General features: G+C 53.0%; 2 protein-coding genes across 2 annotated transcripts; one reads left to right on the top strand and one right to left on the bottom strand.

Moving 5' to 3' along the window:
- Positions 1 to 4,394: 4,394 nt before the first annotated feature.
- Positions 4,395 to 6,512, bottom strand: LOC127186166 (PWWP domain-containing DNA repair factor 3B-like). Its single transcript, XM_051142640.1, has one exon. It carries the CDS (start codon positions 6,510 to 6,512, stop codon positions 4,395 to 4,397), a length of 2,118 nt encoding a protein of 705 aa, XP_050998597.1.
- Positions 6,513 to 13,531: 7,019 nt separating this feature from the next.
- On the top strand, positions 13,532 to 20,926 carry LOC127186165 (X-linked lymphocyte-regulated protein 3A-like). The gene is made up of 8 exons (XM_051142638.1): positions 13,532 to 13,619; positions 14,199 to 14,268; positions 14,952 to 14,986; positions 16,199 to 16,316; positions 17,029 to 17,128; positions 18,527 to 18,625; positions 20,684 to 20,779; positions 20,867 to 20,926. Exons 1-8 carry the CDS (start codon positions 13,532 to 13,534, stop codon positions 20,924 to 20,926), a joined length of 666 nt encoding a protein of 221 aa, XP_050998595.1.
- The last annotated feature ends 467 nt before the right edge of the window (positions 20,927 to 21,393 follow it).

The raw sequence follows: 21,393 nt of genomic DNA, 5'->3' as shown, positions 1-21,393 counted from the left end.
AGTACTCAGATGTTGGGGAAGACGGTGGACACCAGGAGTCCCTGACGCTAACACACTGTCAGGCTGGGACACCCCAGGCCACTTGTTCCTCCAACCTCTTCTCTGACTGACACTCCAGGGAACCTAGTCCAGTCTGCAGCTAAAGCCCTGCCTGCCCCAGCCCGGAGAGATAGATGCGATGGAACCTATCTCCAGAGTGGCAATGGCAGGTCTTGGGCAACTTCTTGTTTTCCACAGCTGCCGGGGCGTTCTAACATCCAGGTACAGGAATGGGTGGACCCAGCATTCAAATGCCAGAGAGTATGGGGCACATCTCCTACAAACCAGCACACTGGTGAAGCTGTGGTGGAGACTCCCCATACTGGCCCCACGTTAAAAACAATGCAGTTGCCAGGGTTCAGGTAGTTCCTGTGGACTGAGCTCACCCCCAAAGCAACCGGGGCCACTGAAGAGATGGGGTAAAACTGCCTTTAAACCCAGCAACCGCCCTCTGCCGCCACATGCATGCTTCTGTACTTGGACCTGCTGCTCGCTGGCCCCTGCTCTCCCATCTAATAGAAGGCTACTGAACGGGATGTCAAGGGCCAGTGCAGAAAAGCGACTATTGCATGATGGAGTTCTCCTCTTCCCTGGGGGGTCTCTTAGCCATCAGCCAGTGAGGGCCAGGGGTGGGGGTGGCCATCAGCCCGTGAAGGCCGGCGGAGGGGGGGTGGCAGGTGGTAGAGGGAACGGAATGCAAGGCCCAGAGCTCTTGAGATCATGAGCCCGATGGAGAATGACCACTCCGACAACTGCTTCAGGAAGCTAGTTCAACTTTATTCAGGGTTAAGAAAGGCTATTCAGTCCATGGGGAATTGATTGAGGGAAGGGGTGGGGTGTTAGCGCTTCCAGCATAGGTGTCCATGATTGGTTGAAATTAGGCACTTTAAGGATGCTTATTTGCATTTGTTTGCATGCTCCTGTTTTATAATGGGGAACACCATACCTAATTATCCTACAAGCTAGGGGACAGGAGAGCTGGCAGGGAGCTGTGTCAAGGGCCATACACGAAATATGGTCAGGGGCAGCTATGTGTAAAGACACTCTCCAGGTGTGGTGAGGCAGAGAGCAGGAGACCCTGCTGTGGAGAGGGAGGCCTACACCTAACACCAAGCTCAGAGTGCCTATCCTGACTGGGAGGACTGCAATCTCAGACAGCAGGGTACTCCCAAGAGAGTGAGGCATCTGTGGCCCACCAGAGACATACATTTTCCTCCCCCCAGCTGAAAACAGCTTGATGGCACAGTTTCCAGGAAACCCTGACACCAAAGCAGGAGCAAGCCTTTGAGCCAGACTGGTCATTTGCGCACGTGCATGGTGGGCCCTGGAGGCACAAGGGCAAGCATGTCTGGGCCACCAGGCCTCCATGCGTCCTGTGACAGCGTCAGCCATTTCTCTCCTTACAAACAGACCTAATGGCTCTGTGTCTGCTTCCTCCTGTAGCCTCCTTTACACAGAGCACCTTTTGGTGCTTCTTCTTAGAAATCGTTCATGGCAGGTGAGCGGCCTTGGATGGCTGAAGTGTTTAAAGAATCCACCATGGCTACTCGTGCATTCCCTCCCACTTGCTGCACTGGTTCTCCATTCTTGTTTCACTTTCCCAATTAGGACCAGACTGGAAACGTGTACCTCCGCTAAGGAGGAGCAGTCATGTTGCTTCCTGTGCGAGGAATGAAGGAAGCCGTGGAGGCCATGTGGTCTTCTTGTCTCCCCACCCTCACCCCATCCGCACCCCACCTGGACCTGCCTTGGGGCCTTGGGTTGCCTTTTTTCTTTTTTTAACAAAAGGAAACTGGTGGCCAACTTACTCTTGTAGTCCCTGAACACATAGGGGTGGGATGTTGGAAGGGAAGTTGAGGCCTAAACACCCCAAATAAAGTAGAGTTTTTAAGAAGAGCGTTAAGCCTGGTAATGGGAGCTCATGCCTTTAATCCCAGGACTCAGGAGGCAGAGGCAGGAGGATCACGGTGAGTTCAAGGCCAGCCTGGTCTGCAAAGCGAGTCCAGGACAGCCAAGGATAGTACACAGAGAGACCCTGACTTGAAAATAAAATAAAATAAAATGAAAATAAATAAATAAAAGAGAGCACTAAAGCACAGGTATAAACACGTGTGTTAACAACAGCTAATTTAAAGCGCCTTTGAGTAGGGTATGTCCTGATAAACTCCTTAAAGGAAAAGTCTGTCAAAATCAATGTGTATGTGATTGCCGGTGTTTCTTTTCTGAAATTACTTTCAGAGCGTTCTCCTCATGGTGGGACCTAGCCTGTGAGAAGGCTACAATTTCATGGGTTACCTTCTAAGTGATTTCCCTGTCGCTGTGAAGAGATACCCAGACAGAGGCAACTTTCAGAAGGATTCATTTCTGCTCACCACTGTAGTCCACCATGTTGCAAAAGTGCTTCCTATGGGGAGTTTGAGGTAGCGGATGACACTGTGTTCTCGGCCCTATTATTCAGCTGTGGAGAGGAATGCAGGAGCCCTGGTTCAAGCGGCTGCGTGGGGGAGCCCCAAGAAACTTGTGTCCCTTGGGGAAAACGTGTTGAATCCAGGACGCTAAGTGAAAGGGGCAGACACGGGTACCCAAAAGAGGCTACCCATTACCGAGTGATTCCACCTGCAGGGCCTGTCCAGCTCCAGCACCAGCCCTCTTGGTAGAAAGCAGATTAGTGGCTCCGGGGCACCGGAGACCCGCAAAGCTGTAGCTTGGTGTGGGACACTTGCCCGGGGCGCTGAGTTTGAGTCTCCACACGCAAACCCGGGGGAACGGCCTCAGGTCTGCAGAGGTGCCAGGGATACTGGGGAGAGGGAAAGGGAGTACATGCTTCACGGGTAGGGGCGGAGAAAGTACCATGGAAGCCGGAAATAGCAAAGGATTGGTTCTCCAGGGCAACACTGAGTTGCCGTCCCCCCTTCCCCGCACCACCCATTCCACCTCCCACGCCCCCACCCCGCACCCCTTTCCCCCACCCCCTATGCCTGGCGGGCATCTTATTTCCTAGAAGGTTCCTCTGGCAACAGAGGTGTCAAGGGGACCTCGGTGCCCCCAGCGAGGGCATGCCAGGAACCTGGCCACATCATCAGCGTGAGCGCCCGAGCTGGACCAGGCTTCGACCAATGAGGACCAATGAGGAAAGCTGAGATGGTGATGTCTGCTGCAGACAGTCAGCACACAGGGTTGGCAAATCTTTCTCATGAGTATGAAGCATCTGGGGAGTGGAGGGTGGCTGAGAGTGCAAAGTGCTTCCTGTATGTGGGGGGGCTGATGAGTTCAGTGCGTTAAAAGAAAGGTATATGGACAGGCATGTTTAATCTCAGCACTCGGGTGAAAAACACAGGAGGATCAAAAGAGCTGCCTGGCCAGCCATCCTAGCACAATCAGTGAGCAACAGGTTCAGTCACAGATCCTGTCTCCAAAAGTTGAGGAGAAAACCTGAAGATGCCAAATTTTGACCTAAGATTATCTGCAACTTGTTCACACACATACACACAGAGAGATTGAGAGAGAGAGAGAGAGAGAGAGAGAGAGAGAGAGAGAGAGAGAGAGAGAGAGAGAGAGAGACAGACAGACAGACAGACAGAGAGACAGAGACAGACAGACAGACAGACAGACAGGACAGAGACAGAGACAGAGACAGACAGAAAGACAGACAGACAGACAGACAGACAGACAGGACAGAGACAGAGACAGAAAGACAGACAGACAGACACAGACGCTGACACAGACACAGAGATTGCCATACATCGTGTTCTTTGAAAGCAGGCTATCTCCAGGGTCGCATTTCCCTTCTCTGGCTTCAAAGACAAGTCACAAAACACACATCCTCTCCTTCAGTGTGAGTAGTGAAGAGCGAGGTAGTGGAGAAAACTCTGGAACCCTGGCCCCATCTATAGCATCTATAGAAGACAGAGAGGAGGACAAGGAAGTATGGGGGGAGTCCGAGACAAGGCGTCATGAGGAACCTGGTGTGCCGTCTGGGTGCATAGGGTCCCTGCAGAGAGTGCAAGGCTGTGGGCCTAGCTAGCCAATACTCCATACAGGGCTGCTGAGGTTCCAGGGAGGTGTGCCCTCGGGACTTCTGGGTACTCGGGCTCAGGGCAAAGAGGGCTAGGCCTGGCCTGAAGCTGACAGGATTTGTAGACCCCATCTAGACATCTGCATTGTCAAGCATGAAAGTGAAGATTTATTTCGGGGGGGGAGGGAAGAAAATGCTCCCCACCCCAGTGCCAGTGAGGAGCTTTCACAGAGCCCATAGCACGCCCTACAGGCTCAAGCATGTTCCTCTTTGGGGGGTGCTTCCTGTCTCCTATCTTGGGGAGTTTCAGGGGCTATGGCTGAAAGGAGGGAGGTCCCTTCTAAGAAGTGGGGCCAAGCGCAGGAGGGGAGCTGGCCATCAGAACCCTGGCTGCTGACCTCTTGCGGGCCGCCTTTAAGATGGTCTTGTCGAAGAGCTCTTTCTCGCGGTAGTGCACGGGCGGGCCACGCAGGTACTTCTCTTCTGCCTCCTTGTAGCTGAGCTCCTCCAGGGCAGCGATGGAGCAGATGATTGCTTCTGGAAGAAGAACCTCTATGGTAAAGCGCACTATGTCGCCTCTTGTCAGGGAGAGCAGGGCCTCATCTGCCTCCTTGGCTATTTCTTGCAAATGCCTGGCCACGAGATGCAACTGGTCGTCATCCTCCAGGTAGGTCTCAACGCAGAAGACGTCCCTCTTTGATGTGCGGAGGTCGTCCAGCCGCTTGGACTGTTTTCTGCCCTTCACGATGTCCAGCAGGTGCTGGTCGGCCCCCTTCCTCTTGACGATGAAGTCTACGATCTTCTTGTTGGCTCTGTCCCAGGAAGCCCTGGTGCGGTCAGGCAGGAGTTTCCTGCAGGGCCGCTTCCCAGCCAGGGTCATCTCCTCCTCCCAGTCTTCCAAGTCGGCATAGCTCACCTTGGGGAAGTCAATGTGCAGGTCGCCCTCTTGGATGGCCCTCCTTAGCGGGGAGCTGGCTGGGGAGGTGTAGTAGTCCATAAAGGAGCCCAGGGAGGAGCCACAGGCCAGGCCCTCTCTGTAGTGGTCGATCACTGAGAAGCACCAGCTGATGCCCGGGCCGTACACTCTGCTGGCTCTCCTCAAGAGCGATCTCTTCTCCCCACAGTCCAGAGGCTTCAGCTTGCAGAGAGGGACGCGGACACCCCTGCGCTCAAGCTGCATGCTGCCCTCGATCAACAGCACCCTCGCCATCTTGTCGTGTTGGCTGACGCTCTTGACCACCGCTGGCCAGAAAGGAAGGTCCTGACATTTGAACCAGACCAGCATTCCTCCTTCAATGGTATTCGGACCCCGGGCAGAAGAAGCCACCTTGGTGGCTTGTCTATCTTCTTGAATCACAGCCCCTGTTCTCTGGAACCTGGTGCTGGCCGCCTTTGAGTGCACATGAGTTTCCAGTTCCGGGACCCTGCACAGGGGACACAGCACGTAGATCTTCCTTTTTCTGCTGGCAAGGCGGAGCGACCTCCGCAGCCATGGGTTAGGAGGCAAGCAGGCTGCTGATGCCCCCTTTGCATCTGGCTTCAGGGTCCCTGGGCTGGGATCCTTTTTGTCCTCTTGGAGGGCAGTCTTCTTCCTCTGGCCTCCAATAGCCTGGATCTCTAGGCCTGCACAGGGTGCTCTTGCTTGTGGCTTCCGGGCTTTGGGCAAGATGGAGATGCGCCTCCTCCTCCTCTTCCTTCTCTTCCTTGGTGGTCCAGGGGCAGCCTGCTGCTCATTTTTAGCCTGAGCGCCCTCTGTGGAGGCTGGGGCACTCTGAGGCCTGTGCTTGGATGTGCTCAGCTTTCTCTTGCCTGGATTACCAGCAGCCTTTCCTGCAGGTGCTGGGGACCTTGGCCACACTCTGCTGCCTCTTAGCACAATCCCTTGCCCTTCAAAGTGAGGGGGCCCAAAAGCACTGTGGGCCTGGGCTTTCCCCTTTCGCCCATAAAGCATGTTCTGTGAGCTCCTCACCACAGGACCCCAGGGGCAGCCATGCTGCTTCCCAGGACTCCTGTGGGAGAGCCCTTGGCCTCTCTGACTGCAGGCTTCAAAGCGAAGGCTCTGGCATGGGCTGGAGCTGGCCTGCTCTTTGGGAAACTTTGGAGCCTCCATGCTGGTTCTTTGATCTTGTGCCCTCCTTCCTGGAAACAAGTGCCTTCCCTCGCCCAGAACATCCAGTGCCACCTTGAGGGCTCCCTTGTATGCTCTGGTCTGCCCTGGCAAGCCCCTGCCCTGTGACCCCTTCCCTGCCAAGGAGGCCACAGCTAAGATTTTGGACTTGGTTAGGGGCTTTGCCTCGGTGCTCCTCACTCTAGTCTTCTCACCCACTGACAGGATTTGAACCTTCAGGAAAGGTGCCCCTCTCCCCTTACTATGGGCTGAGGTCCTGGGTCTCGACAAGACCCTTGCAGGCCACAGCTGGCCCTTCCATTTGCAGAGCACATACTCCGCAGAGTCCATGGTGACTGGACTCTGGGGCTGTGCTGATCACGAACCAAAGGGTTGTGGTGGGTTCCTTGACTGCCTGCGGGTCCTCTCCGGCCTGGCTGCCCTGCCTGAGGTGCTGGCCTCCTTCCAGAGTCTGGTGGAGAAGCTTGAAGTGACTTCTTCGCTCAGGGTGATGTGGTGGGCATGGGCATACCCTGGAGGGTGGGAGAGGGAAACAGAGCTGCATGAGGAAGGAAATAGCCTTTAGTGGACACGGGAGCATCAGCGCAGTGAGGTGAGGCCAGGGAAATCGAGGGAGCTCACAGAAGTCTGTTCTCCAGGTGCAGGAGATGATATGGAAGGTTCCCAAGAGTGTGTGCCACATACTCATAACCATTTTGCTTCCTACCCTGAGGCTGGGGTGGTGCACTTCTCCCTAGAGAGGTGGGTGTCTTTACAAGGCTTGTGTATTTTCTTGCCCACCCAGTCAGTCCCTTGGGGATCCCTGGGATGCCCTTGCAGGGGGTGGGGTTCGGAGGGGGGAAGCCTCATTGGATTCTTTCCTAAGAAGATAGTCCTGCTCTGCCACACCCTCTCCGAGCCAGGAAACCTGTGGACACCTAGTGCACGTGCCTTCCATACTTCTGGGATTCCTGGTTGAGCAGCAAGGAGGTGGAGAAATCTTCTTGGTGATTTGCATAACATGGTGAGCAGGGATGGATGGCTGCTATCATAGCTCCTGGCCTCCCCACCCCCACCTGCTCCAATCTTTTGGTTCAGATCTGTGGTTCCCAACTCCATCCTTCACCTCAGTATTGGATCGAGTGTCCACGGGGCCCACTGGGGAGATCCCCCAAGAGAAAGCACTCCATTGTGGAGAAATGGGCAGACTTGGCAGTGTCAGATGGAGTGAGTGTCTCTGTCGGAGCTGTGCACTCTCCTGCTGCAAATGTCTAGCCTGCAATAGACCCTGCACACCATATCTGCCTGTGACGGGCGGCATAGTTCCTCCAACTGTTCCCAGACCAGAGAAGTCTCCTGCCCACAACCCCTGTGCCCAAATTTTAATCCATAAGGTCTTAGACAGGTAGAAAATCACAGCAGCTACTTGTCAACCCGAGTGGTGACTTGCCTGTCCATCCCTAGGTCCAGTACTAATCAATGTCATTGGTAGAGTAGCAATCCTGTTCATGTTCCTCCGTACTGTGCCTCTCAGCATAGTTACTTCCCCTCGGATTTCTCGGTAGAATCTCATACCTTTCCTCACCCTCCCTTCTGTGTGTGTATATGCGCCTGCGTGTCTGTGTGTGTGTGTGTGTGTGTGTGTGTGTGTGTGTGTGTGTGTGAATGTGGGCAAGGTGGTGGGGATAGTTCCTTTCTTCCCGCACCGCTGAGGAGTGGGTGTCAGTAGAGAGAAAGTGCCAGCAGGTAAAGCTCTGCTCCTTAACTTACTGCACAGGTGGCACTCTGCATTTCAGCAGCTGGATTTCTAGTTGTGAATTAAGTCATTTTTCACGCCTTGGCTTTCAAAAGATGCTCTCTTCTACGAACCTCTACCAGAGGAGGGCATGGAAAATCAGGACACAGGCTGCTCAAAGGCGCTTTAAATTAGCTGTTGTTAACACACGTGTTTATACCTGTGCTTTAGTGCTCTCTTTTATTTATTTATTTTCATTTTATTTTATTTTATTTTATTTTATTTTATTTTATTTTATTTTCGGGTCAGGGTCTCTCTGTGTACTAGCCTTGGCTGTCCTGGACTCGCTGTGTAAAGGAGGCTACAGGAGGAAGCAGACACAGAGCCATTAAGTCTGTTTGTGAGGAGAGAAATGGCTGACGCTGTCACAGGACGCATGGAGGCCTGGGGACCAGACAAGCTTGCCCTTGTGCCTCCAGGACCCACCATACACAAGCGCACATGACCAGTCTGGCTCAAAGGCTTGCTCCTGCTTTCGTGTCAGGGTTTCCTGGAAACTGTGCCATCAAGCTGTTTTCAGCTGGGGAGAGGAAAATGTATGTCTCTGTTGGGCCACAGAGGCATCACTCTGTTGGGAGTACCCTGCTGTCTGAGATTAGAGTCCTCCCAGTCAGGATAGGCATTCTAGCTTGGTGTTAGGTGCAGGCCTCCCTCACCACAGCAGGGCCTCCTGCTCTCTGCCTCACCACACCTGGAGAGTGTCTTTACACATAGCTGCCCCTGACCACATTTCGTGTATGGCCCTTGACACAGCTCCCTGCCAGCTCTCCTGTCCCCTGGCTTGTAGGATAATTAGGTATGGTGTTCCCCATCATAAAACAGGAGCATGCTGACAAATGCAAATAAGCATCCTTAAAGTGCCTAATTTCAACCAATCATGGACACCTACGCTGGAAGCACTAACACCCCACCCCTCCCCTCAATCAATTCCCCATGGACTGAATAGCCTTTCTTAACCCTGAATAAAGTTGAACTAGCCTCCTGAAGCAGTTGTCGGAGTGGTCATTCTCCATCGGGCTCATGGTCTCAAGAGCACTGGCCCTTGCGTTCTGTTCCCCCAACCACGTGCCACCACTCCCCTGGCCTTCACGGGCTGATGGGCACCCCCCACCCCTGGCCCTCACGGGCTGATGGCTAAGAGACCCCCCAGGGAAGAGGAGAACACCATCATGCAATAGTCGCTTTTCTGCACTGGCCCTTGACATCCCCTTCAGTAGCCCTCTATTAGATGGGAGAGCAGGGGCCAGCGAGCAGCAGGTCCAAGTACAGAAGCATGCATGTGGCGGCAGAGGGCGGTTGCTGGGTTTAAATGCAGTTTTACCCCACCTCTTAAGTGGCCCCAGTTGCTTTGGGGGTGAACTCAGTCCACAGGAACTACCTGAACCCTGGCAACTGCATTGTTTTTAACGTGGGGCCAGTTTGGGGAGTCTCCACCACAGCTTCACCAGTGTGCTGGTTTGTAGGAGATGTGCCCCATACTCTCTGGCATTTGAATGCTGGGTCCACCCGTTCCTGTTCCTGGATGTTAGAACGCCCAGCTGCTGTGGAAAACAAGAAGTTCCCCAAGACCTGCCATTGCTACTCTGGAGATTGGTTCCATCGCATCTATCTCTCCGGGCTGGGGCAGGCAGGGCATCAGCCTGGACTGCCTGGTTTGGGGAAACTGTCCCAGGAAGAGGAGATCATAAGTTTCTCAGGAACGTCTAATCCGCATGGCCCCCCCAACAGCTGCATAGGTTTCCTCTCACACAAGAAACCTCTCACCCATTCCCAGAAGAAATCTGACCAGCTGCACCCTCATGCTGGCCTGACTGGTGCTGTCAGGGTTCTCTGGTCAGGTTAGACTTTGGTCTATTTCCTGCCCCCTTTTTCTTTACTTTGCACCATGAAATCAAACTGTGGCTGTTTGGGGAGGCTTAGGAGATTAGTCCATCTGGAGGAAAGAGGTCCTGAGGCCTGAAAGGACTGACTCCATGTGGAGATTTTTCTCTTTACTTCCTGTCTGCAGTTTGAGAGGGGAGCCCTCCGGTCCAGCTTCCAGCTGCAGTTGCCATGTCTGTCACCCTCTTTCCTTGCCAGTGTGGACGCTACCCCCCTGGAACCTGAAGCCCCAAGTGAACTCTTTCTTCTCTACTGCTGCCTTGGTTAGGGCACTGTATTGCAGCAACGTACACACCTTAACTAAGGCCGCCTGGTACAAGACCTGAATCGAATGGTCTCCCCCCAGGAATGGGGGTGATTTCACCAGGCGCAACTGTATACTCGGGAAGGTGGACTTTAAATGGATGTGAACTTTGTCCCTCTAAAAGTAGAAATTTCTGAGGGTTCCCTCTTGCGTAAGGATGGTAAAGGTGTGTGAGTGAATATTCAGGGACTCCGTGGCGAGGTTCCAGCGGTGGCAAGTCACAGGTGGTCTTTATCCACAGGCCCTGGGGAAGAGAGAGTGCATTGCGAGGCTTGCCTGTAGAACTTAGGTCATGCACGCAAGCAAGCATGGATGGGCCACTGCACTCGTTTGGCCCTGCGGGGCCTGCCTCGCATGTGACCATTCCCTTCCAGCAAAAACAAGTGCATTGGGGTCTGGGGTCGGGAACACCAACCTTGAAATGGCTGGGCCTCAACTAACTAGCTGTGACTGCTCTCTGAAGGGAAAGAAGCCCCCAATGGTGTGGTGGGTTAGGGTCCCCTAGGTGAGCAAGTGAGTGAAAAGGGCATCTCCTGGGTAGGGAGAGTCACGAAGAGTAATGCTTGGAACACAGCCCTTGGGGGATGATGGCAGGGATCCCAAGGCAACGGGCCCGAGGGGGCCTGCGACAGAAGAATATGCCTGTCTGGCTTTAGCTGCAGACTGGACTAGGTGCCCTGGAGTGTCGGTCTGAGAAGAGGTTGGAGGAACAAGTAGCCTGGGGTGTCCCAGCCTGACAGTGTGGTAGCGTCAGGGACTCCTGGTGTCCACCGTCTTCCCCAACATCTGAGTACTGTTAAGGGCCAGCCCGAACGCCTGAGACCTCCAAGACAGAGCCTCGGGGCCAGCCCGCCCCAGGAGCACCACGTGGAGAGAAAAGAACTGTGGACCCTTCCCTTAATGCGCAAAGGCTGTGCCCAAGTGTGCTGGAGGGAGCTACAGGTGTGCCTATTGCTCCAGTCTCTGCCGAGCTCTCTTTGCGTGCGCGCATGTTATAGCAGCCTCGCACGTGTGACCCGTTGGACCCCACGTGGGACAACCCCACCGCCCACGCCCCAGGGCCCCTGGCACACATTCGTGCTTCTTCCTGTTCCAGCCACTCAGAGATACACACATAAGAAGTTGGGTATATCCGGCTGTGCCTATGGCTGGCCCAGCGAAATGAAGCCATGGGCCATCAGCTGACAGGAAAGCAAGTGTGACCTCAGGAGGAGGCAGGCTGGGGCCCATGATGCAAGCACAGGGTGCTGGTATCTAGTGCGCATGCGCCAACTTGACTCAGCCAATCAGAGAGCGTTGTATTGGAATGCGGGCCTAAACTAGGCAGGATTGGCCTCTGAGGGGAGGGCGGCTCTCTGGGGGTGCAGAGGGGCCTAGGTGGGTGAGTGCTTCTGCTGGACTTCCTGGGGTGCGTCTCCAGAAGTGGGTGAGAGGCATCAGGAAACACTAAAGGCCTTGTGGCAGGACTGTGGGATCACCAAGTGAGAGGGTCCAGGAGAGCCCCTGAGGTGACTTCGAGAGCTTTGATTGATTCCGAGATGGGCGAAGCACCAGGGCCAAGAGTTTTTTTAAAAGGGGGAGATGAGGGCAGCAGGGCCCTAGTAGAGTGGGTGGGGCTGTCAGTGGGTTGGGAGAGGGAGTGGGGGCTTTACACATCTGTAGCACCCTCTGGGGTTGTTTTGTTTTTGTTTTTATTGTTTGGTTGGTTGTTTTCGGGTTTTTTTTTTCTTTTTTTTTGGTGTGTGGGTGTGCGTGTGTGTCCGTGTGTGTCCGTGTGTGTTTCCGTGTGCGTGTCCGTACGTCCTTGTGCATATGTCCTTTTCTGGACAGGTGCGCATATGTGTGTGTGCAGGCGCGCAAGCCGGCGCGTGTGTTTTGAAGCCGTATGGTCCTGACTAGACGCCTGCTTCTCCCTGTGATGGGTCCATAGGCAGGACCCTGACGTGCTTGGCTAGTCTCAAGGGGAAGAGGATCTCTGGGCACTTGGCACAAGCACACGCACAGCCAGCATGGCTCAAGTTGGGAGTGGGTGGCTGATGGACAGGCCTCACCCCTTTGGGAGTGTCTTTAGGCAGCCTCAGGCATGCCAGCATAGTGGTGTCCTTGCTAATCAGAGATCCAGTCCTGGAGGTGGGGCCTCTCAGAGCAAGTGCCTTGGAAGTGTGGTCACCTGGGTGAGTGACAGGGTATCAGCAGCTTGAGTCTAGAGCCCCTGGTGGTGAGAAAGCAGGGTGAGGCAGGATCCACAGCCCTTTGTGGATGAGAGTGGGATGTTGAGGCGAAAGGGTCCAGGTTTATCTGTGTTGTGACGTTTGGAAGACTCTCTTCCACTTGGTAGTGACCACCGTGGGCAGTGGGGGAAAAGGGGTCCAGAGGGTGGCAGGATTGAAGAGCTGAGTGTGAGCGTGGCGTGTAGAAGAGGAATGGATGGCCTTCCACCTATGCTCCTTGCATCTGGCTGGAGTCCTCAGCGGACACCTGGGCCCTGCTTATGTGCAGCCATGGGCCTTGCCTCAGCAGAAATCCCCCCTCAGGATGCCCCCTCCCCCGTGTGACTGGGATGGGGCATGGATGGGCCCCTTCACCAACCAGCGGCTTCTACATCCAAACCCCACAGGTGCCAGTTCAGGCCACTTCATCCTGGGAGTCTCTGCCTTTCCAGCCTTTCAGAGAGAGAGGGGCACTGGGAGGTGGGGCCTAGATGGGTATGGCTGACCATCCTCTGAGAAGAAGGAGGCTCCTGGGGCAGGAGGGTATCCTGGCCTGTGGGCGGGGGCGGCGGGGGTTGATTGGCTACTGGGGAATTCTGTTGTATTGCTGGCCAGTTGGGACAGGGATCAGAGAGGAGCCTTAGCTCACCTCAGGAGTTAGGGAAGCGGCATCACAAAGAGGCATGCCCAAGGCAAACCTGCGAGGTGACACCAGGGTCTTCACTTCCAAATGGGGCTGGACTAGGCCCCAGAAGGCAAGGCCAGAGGCCAGGGACAGGTCATGAGGGCTGCAGGGGTTGGGAAGGGTCAGTGGGACAGCTTATGGGCTGGGGGATGTGGCCTGGCTGACTGAGTAAGCCCCAGTGAGACTCCGGCATTAGGTGCCTCGTTTTATGGGGGCATAGCCCAGGATTTCCCTATCCGAGGATTGGGAAAGCAGCAGAGGGTACTGACCTTGGGTGGTAGGTGGATTGGGGAGCTCCGGGTTCAGACAGGGAAATGGGACGGCAGGCCAGGACACTGGTGACATCCTCTAGCCCTCTCACTGCTCCTGTACAGTGCCAAGACTGCTGCCCACACCCTGTGGAGTCCTGGTCCCTGTTCCCATTGCTATTCTGTAATCTCTCCCAGCATCTGAAGTTCCAGGCATCCTTTCTACCCCAAGAAGATCCTGGCCAGGATGGACACTGACGGCGCCGGCATGGGCTCAAGGCAGAATCCAAATCTCCCATCAGATGACACCCAGAACCCAGATGCAGTCGCTCCAGGTAACGAAACAACACAGAAAAAGAAGGGCTCCTGTAGGGCTGCGTCCACCACAGGGGACATCCTCAAATCTCTCTGAAGGTAGAACACTGAGTGGATGTGTTACATGGACATTTGTTGGAAAAGCAGGAGCTTCCAGATGCTGATAAGGTTTCTCAAGCTTGTTTGTGGATTTAGGTTCCCCTACCTGACATCCCCACTCCACAGGAACCCTGCAAGGCTCAGGAGGCGGCTCTTTCTAGTCAACATGCCTCTCTGGGAGCACATGGGTCCCAGGGACTGTCTGAAAGGTGTGTAGAGGTGCCTGCAGAAGCTGCTCCCAGGGTCAGGGCAGTGTGTGTGTGTGTGTGTGTGTGGGTGGGTGGGTGGGTGTGGGTGTGCGCGCGCGCGTGCGCATGTGTGTATATGAGTGAGTACGTCTATGTGAGTGTGGTGATTGTGTGCATGCTTTCTTTAAAAAGTGGCAGTAGTTGTTGGTGACTATGGGTTCTAGAAACCTCTTGGTGAAGCTGATTCCTGTGGGGGATGATGAGAACGGCACACTTTGCCTGACAATATCTTCCCCTTTGTCTTTAATACAGCCAATGAAGAAGTCCTTGATGTCAGTAGGGAGGACTTTCCTTCCTCGGGAACAGAAGGGCAACAGGCCAGGTGATACTTTAAAAAGAAAAACAAAAACAAAAAACAAAAAAATAAACCAAACCCATACATAAAATACATTTAGAAGAGTCAGGTTGGAGAGATGGTTCAGTGGAAGAGTGCTGGGTGTACAGAAACCAGACCCTGAGTTCATATCCGCAGGACCAGTGCACACCTTTCAGGCCCAGGGCGTGGGGGGTGGCAGAGGCAGGAGGGTTGCAGGTGCTTCCTCACCGCCAGGCAGCCCAACAGGATAAACTGAGACGTGAGGAAAGAAAGAAAGAGACGCAGCAGTAAGTGAGATGTGTGCAGACCATGAACGTCCTGGGCCCGTGGAGCTCAAAGGCCCCAAAACACTCACCCTGCAGTCAGCTGGTCAGATGTTCAGTGTGGTACAAAATGATAATCCCACGCCCACAGCAGGCGGCAAGTCCTGTCAGAAACCTTGTCTGACAGGGGTAAGGTGGAGACGGTAGAGGAGGACACCCACCTTCTATCTCTGACGGCATCACACATGCGCACATGCCCTTCCCTTGCATGCAAAGAAATCTAGAAAAGTCGGTGTCCACTCTTGAACTGTGAACTGAGTGTAGGCCTCGTGGCCCACTCCACTTCCTCCACTCACACAACAAAAGTAGCCTTCTGTACAGACTGAAGTAAAAATTTAATATCATTTTTTTTTTTTTTTTTGGCAGGAAGGAAATACAGGATTTATTTGAAGAATTTGAAGGTATGTTCTAGGAGAGGGACACTAGGAATTTGAGGAAACGGTTTGACACAAAGAAGTGAAAGGCGAGCAAGCTATTACTTGGCAGACAAGAGACGTGTGTTGGGTGCCTTGTTCTCACACACGCAGTGTCAAAGTTGTGTTCATCACATTGCCAGCTCTCTACTTCACGTTCGTTTTCGGTTGCGCCTGCGGTATAAAGACTCTTACTGCCTCGCTGTGAGATATTTACACCTCGGATGAGCTGATGTGTCTTCCAGGGGTTTATTCTTCCAAGTGACACATCTGTTTTTAATACCACATTTTTGCTTCACTGATTTGTACTTTAGACCAGTTCTTTTGAGTGTGTGTTGGGGGGGGGGGCGGGTTGTGAGTGTCAAGACCTCTTAAGTGGCTGCCCACTGTTTCATGTGCAACAAATAGCACACACAGTGGAAAACTGAAGTCAGTCAGCATTGGTAGCCTGCGACCACTGCATGATCAGACTGAGTCCCGCTTTAAATGGCATTCAGACGTTAGTCACGTGAACCGTTAAATGAATTGGAAACTGAGGACGGCCTGGGAGAGCTGCAGAATTTTCTGAGGGAAAGTTCCATGTAGACACTCTTCAGGACTGCGGTTATGGGTGGGGCTAGGTGGGAGAGCTCCTGCCTACTGTGCTCAAGACTCCAGGTTCCATCCCCAGTCACCGCAGACCTTCCCACAGATCAGTGTGGGCTTTCTCCCCCTTTAAATGATCCACGATCTCTACCTCATCCGGTCTGTCTAAAAGCCTCGATGGCTACAATAATAACGGCGCTGGCATTAATTACTCATCTGTGAGCCTTTGGAGATTTCTGTTAATGGACTGCTCTTGTGTTTTTGCGTAAAGTGGCCCAAGAGTCCCTGTGAACGTGTCCTTGAGCTGAAGTGTGCCTAGTATGTTGGTTAAGGTTACACTTTGTAGACGGGGTCTCGGTTAACGAAGCTACACGGTGACTTGATACACTTTTTGCTAAGTCCCCTCCATGCTGTTTTCTATGGAATACACAGACACTAAAGTGCAACTGTCCCATTTCACATTAAGGTCATCTGCCACTGGAATCCCTGGCTGAAGGAGAGGAGGCAGACAGTCTTTCCATTGACGTAGCATTTCCATGTATTGATGACAAGCGTCTCTCCAGCACCACCGAGGTAGCTTTGTGGGAATGCTTATGAGATTGCCTTTCAATACAGGGCCCATTCAGAACTTTCTTCATGGAAACAGAGAAGGATTCAGAGCCATCCTCACCACGCCTTTCCAAGCCATGGAGCAGAAGGTGGAGGATGTTCTAAAACTCCAGTGTGAGCAAAGGTAAGGTTGTGGCTTCTTGGTGCTTTGATCCCAGGCCCGTTGACGGTTGCTTAGTTAAGGAGGATGGCAAGAGGTCGAGGACCAGCCATGAGGCCCACTGGCTCTGTTGGAAAGTGTATTCGTCTTGGTTTTTCTATAGAATAGACTTCCTTTTGTGTGATACCCTCAAATCGTGGTAACTGAAGTCAGCCGTGTTTCCTAAGGACGAAATAAGGTGTCTGGGCACAGAGCAGCCGAATCCAATAGAAGTAAGGGAGTTGGGTGTGGCATGCATATGCTGGGTGCAGTGAGCTTGGAACCCTCAAAGCATTGACCCCAGCAGTGGATCGGCAGTTCAGTGCAATAGGAAGTGAAATTCTCTCTCACCTGCGCTGCTGTTCAGAATTCAAGAGCGGTGTTCGCCACACTTCCGTAAGGAAATCCTCACTGGCGTGAACGCGAGGAAGACTAGGGAGGCCTCTGCAAAATTCTGGCCCTAGGAGCTGCGAAGCGACTTCTCTCTCGACCAAGGAGGAGCAGATGCCGTTAGTGAAAGACCACAGAATCCACCTCATTTCCCTTTTCCCTCTCAGAATGTTAAAGGGGGGAAAACCACAGAGGACCTTTTCCACGTCTGTCCATCCATAGAGTTAGTGTGGGCAAGTCAGTCGGGCTTTCAGGGCAATTTCCTCATGCTGTGCAGGAGTGTCACACACACTGTTGTCTTTTATAGGCAGAAACCTTATGAAGACTCTTCTCTTCAGATCCTGAGTTTGAATAGGAAGTTAACCGCAGATGCACATCAAGTCAAGAAGCAGGCAGAAAATCTCTCTGTGAGTATCAGGCTTAGCTGGGAAGGAGTCCCTTGTGTCAGCATCACCAAGTCAGGATGGAAAGAGACAGGACATGAGCTCAGGCAGACAAGCAGGGTGTTGTCTGTGGTGAGGAGAGAGACTTGCTCTTTTTTCTGCAGAGAGATGACTGAGTGAGGAGCCACCATGGGGGTGGAGTGTGTGTGTGTGTGTGTGTGTGTGTGTGTAGTTGAGTGAGGAGGCAGCGTGGGGGTGGAGTGTGTGTGTGTGTGTGTGTGTGTGTGTGTGGGGAGACGGGGGTCTGAGCAGTCACTGCCTGGAGAGAGTGCAGGAGAATGTATGGGAGTGTATGCTGAGGGGGGGAGCCCTTCAGGATCCAACATGTGAGGACACCCAGGAGCAGAAGGCCCATACAGCCTTCTGACACAGTGATCTGGGATGCAGCCTGGGAGCAGTCAGTGTGGCTGTGGCAGAGCAGGTGGAGACTCAGCTTTCAGAGGCTGCATTGCAGGTCAGACCAGCCCAGTCCCATAGGAGAAGGGGGGAAAGGCTTCAGGCCACGATGGAAGAGGAGGTGTGATGACAACTGACTCGCCTTTAAACCAGAGATGGGACTGAGGTTTAGGTGGGTTGTGGGGGGACGGAGCTACTGGACTCTGAACGGTGCTGTCCATGAGGGCTCCCTCTTCCTGGCCATGGACGGGGCTGCCGTCCTGAAGATTCTGGCTTCCCAAAATGGAGAAGCAGAGGCCGGATTCCAGAGGGGGATTGGAGGCACCATCCAGCCTGGTGGTCAGAAGCTTGGCCTCTGAAATGCCAACTATTGCAGCGCAGTCACACAGTCCAGCCCCTTGCTAGTTGTGCCGACTCGGGAAAACAGTGTAGGGCCCCAGGTTCCCAGGTGTGGAAGGAGAGATACTTAAAAATCCCCTATCTCACAGAATTGGTCCAAAAGGTTCCCTTCGATGTGTCTTCCTATATTGGTCCAGAACAGTATCTGAAGCAAGTCTTATAGACTCGATCCCTGTTAAGCATCTTACTGTTGGCTCTGCTCTTGCTGGAAAGGAGTAAAGGGAGTGGGCTCCTGTGTGCTGGAGTGACAAAAGATGGGGACACTCAAGGTTAATTCTGTACATACAGAGAGTTCACCAGATCCGGAGGCCCCTGATGGCCAAGTTTTCAAGTCTTCCGGAACTCATAGGAATGTTTAGAATACTGTTAGGTGGGGACCCTTCCCGTCCAATGAGTGGTCTTCCTGTTACGTGTCTCATGTACATCCGTCCATCGTGTTAACTGGAAAACTATGACAGTCGTTTCATTCCGTCTCTTTTGCAGAAATAGGATACAGAATTGAGTTTCCGTAAGCTTTCTGTTTCCCCCTGAATTGCTCTTTACACCTTTTGCTGTCTGTGTTTGCAGGCTATGATTATGGAGCAATGGAAGTTGGTTCACCAATCCCTGACCCTTCAGAAGGAGAGGATGGAGGAATTTAAATCACTGTGCGAGCAATACTTGGAGGTCTGTTGTACATTCTGACAAAGCAACCTATACACGGGGACATGGAATATTCTGGCATCCTCTCCATGCTTTGGTCGCCACCTTTGGAAAGTCACCTGTAAACACCTTCCAGCATTATCCTCCTGATCCATGTTCCCTGTAAATCTAAGTACAAAATGGGTCTTTAGTTTTAGGATTCACTTGTGGTTAGGAGACGCATTAGAAGCAGCAACTGCTGCCTTGGTAACCTCATCCAGGGTTGTTCGTATTGTATGAGGCATCAGTGTTTTTCAGATCGCCTCATCCTGTCTCACAGCGCATGTTTCAATGTGCATGTATGTGTGTAGGCCACAAGTCAGCTCTGGGCACCTTCAGTCACTCTTCATCATATCTTTCATCTTTTTTATTTCCTCTTTTTTTTTTTTCTTGCAATGTACTTCTGGCTCCCCTGGGACTCACTAGGTACTCCAGGGCTGGACTCAGACTCACAGAGATCCTCCTGCCTGCCTCTGCCCTCCAAGTGCTGGGATTAAAGGCCTGTACCACTATGCCTGGCTCCATCGTATCTTTTTGAGACAGGATGGCTCAGTGGTCCTTGAGCTCACCACTATGGTTTGCCTGGCTGTTCTCCAGGTCCCCAAGGATCTGCCTGCCGTGCCCCACCCAGTTCTGTGTGTCACTTCGATGTGCCCCAGGTGCAGGCCTGGCTTTTAATACGTGTGCTGGGGAGCTCAAGCTGGCTCTTTATGCTTCTGGAGCCCGTTCCTCGTCCGCTGAAACTGTCTTCCCTGCCAGAGCCCGCTCTGACAGTACCGAACAGACCGTAGATCAGGGAGCGAGGACTGAGAAATAAAAGAAGGGAAATAAGAAACTGTGGCAGGGCTTAAGTCAGAAACACAGGGTAGGCTGCAGTCAGTGCTGCAGGACCCTTGACTTTATTCACCAGTTCAATTCCTACACACCTGAGGCACGGGAAAACAACGCAGAAGGTTGCTCTGAGGAGATAATGCTGACGTTCTCACGGGAAGAACGGGGCAGTCTCTACTGACCCCTCAGCCTTGAGACCAGTTGTGAATGTAAGACCGCTCCCAGATGTGGTACTCAGTGGGAAAAGTAAGCGGGAGACTGGGAGATTGTGAATCGAGAGTTACCCTCTGTAATAGGCCCGGCTTCGTAAGTTCCTCCTAAGCAGGTTCGCCCATGCTGTCTGCAAGGCGCATAGCTATGGACAAAAGAATTAGATGCAGCATTCTGTGGTTTTGTTCAGACTTACTTGATGTGAACTGGCTTGTTCAAGTTGCTGCTAAAACTTTGATCATCCAGAGTAATTAAGATGACCCAAAACAACTGAGTGGAAAGGATTCGACCCTAGCTCTCTTCTGATTGTCCCTTCGGACAGCCAGCACTGCCAGTGTCTGTTCCTGCTGAAATGTCATTCTTTTGACAACTCGGTGTCCCAGAAACCTGCCTGCCCATTCCAAGGTTAAGGTCTCGGTGTTTTTCCTCTTTCTATGGTCCCCGCATCACCAGACTGTGGAAGAGATCCTGCAAAGTTTCATCATCTCTCCACTGTATTTAACAAAACCGCTTAGATGTGGTGTGTGCTGTCTCTGAAAAAGGAACTGTGGGCGGCGGTAGGGGTGCGGTAGGAGACCTTGATTTTTAATTTCAGGGGTGCAGTGGTCATAGTACAGGGCGGGGTATTCTGCCTGGCAAAGAATAGCGGTAAATGGGCTGCTGCCTCATGTTGTCTGCTTTCATTTGTCTCTGCTTGCTTTTCTTCTTGCTGTGAAGTGTGAGGCCTTCCAGCATCTCACACGTGTTAGGCAAGCACCCTTGCCCTGGGCCGCCCCCATGCCTAAGAGCTCCTGACTTGAACTTGTACCAGGGCATTGGGAAGTGGCAGTGTCTGTGCCGCTTTGGTGGGCATTTTGGTCTTCACGTTGCACATGGCGTGTGCTAGTTTTGGGGTGATCATACCGTCTCCTTTACCGCCTTTGCTCCCTTCTGATTGTTGCTCTTCGCATTTGTAAGCCAAGGTGACCGGGACTGATTTCTGCACCTGTCTCTTCACTTTAGAAACTTGAGTTGCTGAGGGACTCTCGGGGAAATTCCGTGGCTGAAGAGCTGAGGCGTCTCATAGACACCTTGGAAATGAAACTGCTGATGGTCAACGTGAGTACCGAGTCTTTCCCATACAACACGAGGGTGGACGGGCGCTATTTGCTTTAAACCCGTTTAATATGCCCTTGTACTTGACAGCGCCAGCAAGAGAGTGCTGCTGCTGCTCAACAGTCCCTCCTGGACCTGTTATTCTCATAATCCTTTGAGGAACAAGAGCCCTTGTGAGGGGAGCGGAAACCAGCATGGTGAAGCCGCTTGTGGTGCAGCTTGCAGCTTCAGCAACTCCATCTTCCTGGGTTCTTCTGTTCCCAAAGGCACCGCTTTCTGTTAAAACCCAAATAAACCCAAGGATTTGTGTGACGGCAGTGCAAAGGTGTCTGTTGGAAGGTCCAGCCTTCCTCGGTAGTAATGGCAGGTTTTCCTTGGTAGTGCCACAGTTACCAGTCGGCAGTGCATTGATGCCTGTAGGCTGGGTTCTCATACCTCAGCACTGCTTTCCCCAGTTAGCCGGCCCAAAGAGTGCATGGTCCATCCTTGTCATCTCCACAGGGAAATGACCGGAGAAGAGGCAGTTCTCCCCTTATATTCTGCTCTGAAATTTGTTCTGTCTTGGAGCCTATGGAAATGACCTTAAGCTTCCTAAGTGACTGTGCTCTGTATGCTTT

The sequence above is a fragment of the Acomys russatus genome, unplaced genomic scaffold (assembly GCF_903995435.1).
Source record: "Acomys russatus unplaced genomic scaffold, mAcoRus1.1, whole genome shotgun sequence".
Taxonomy (NCBI): Eukaryota; Metazoa; Chordata; class Mammalia; order Rodentia; family Muridae; genus Acomys; species Acomys russatus.
The sequence above is the reverse complement of the archived record's forward strand: the minus strand, read 5'-3'. Positions and strand labels throughout refer to the sequence as shown.

What these genes read in the sequence shown, in the direction of transcription:
- LOC127186166 (XM_051142640.1), bottom strand. Translation starts at nt 6,512, where the DNA reads ATGGACTCTGCGGAGTATGTGCTCTGCAAATGGAAGGGCCAGCTGTGG.
- LOC127186165 (XM_051142638.1), top strand. Translation starts at nt 13,532, where the DNA reads ATGGACACTGACGGCGCCGGCATGGGCTCAAGGCAGAATCCAAATCTC. An exon ending in AAACTCCAGTGTGAGCAAAG is followed by an intron (nt 16,317 to 17,028) that starts GTAAGGTTGTGG and finishes TGTCTTTTATAG; the next exon opens with GCAGAAACCTTATGAAGACT. An exon ending in TGAAACTGCTGATGGTCAAC is followed by an intron (nt 20,780 to 20,866) that starts GTGAGTACCGAG and finishes TGTACTTGACAG; the next exon opens with CGCCAGCAAGAGAGTGCTGC.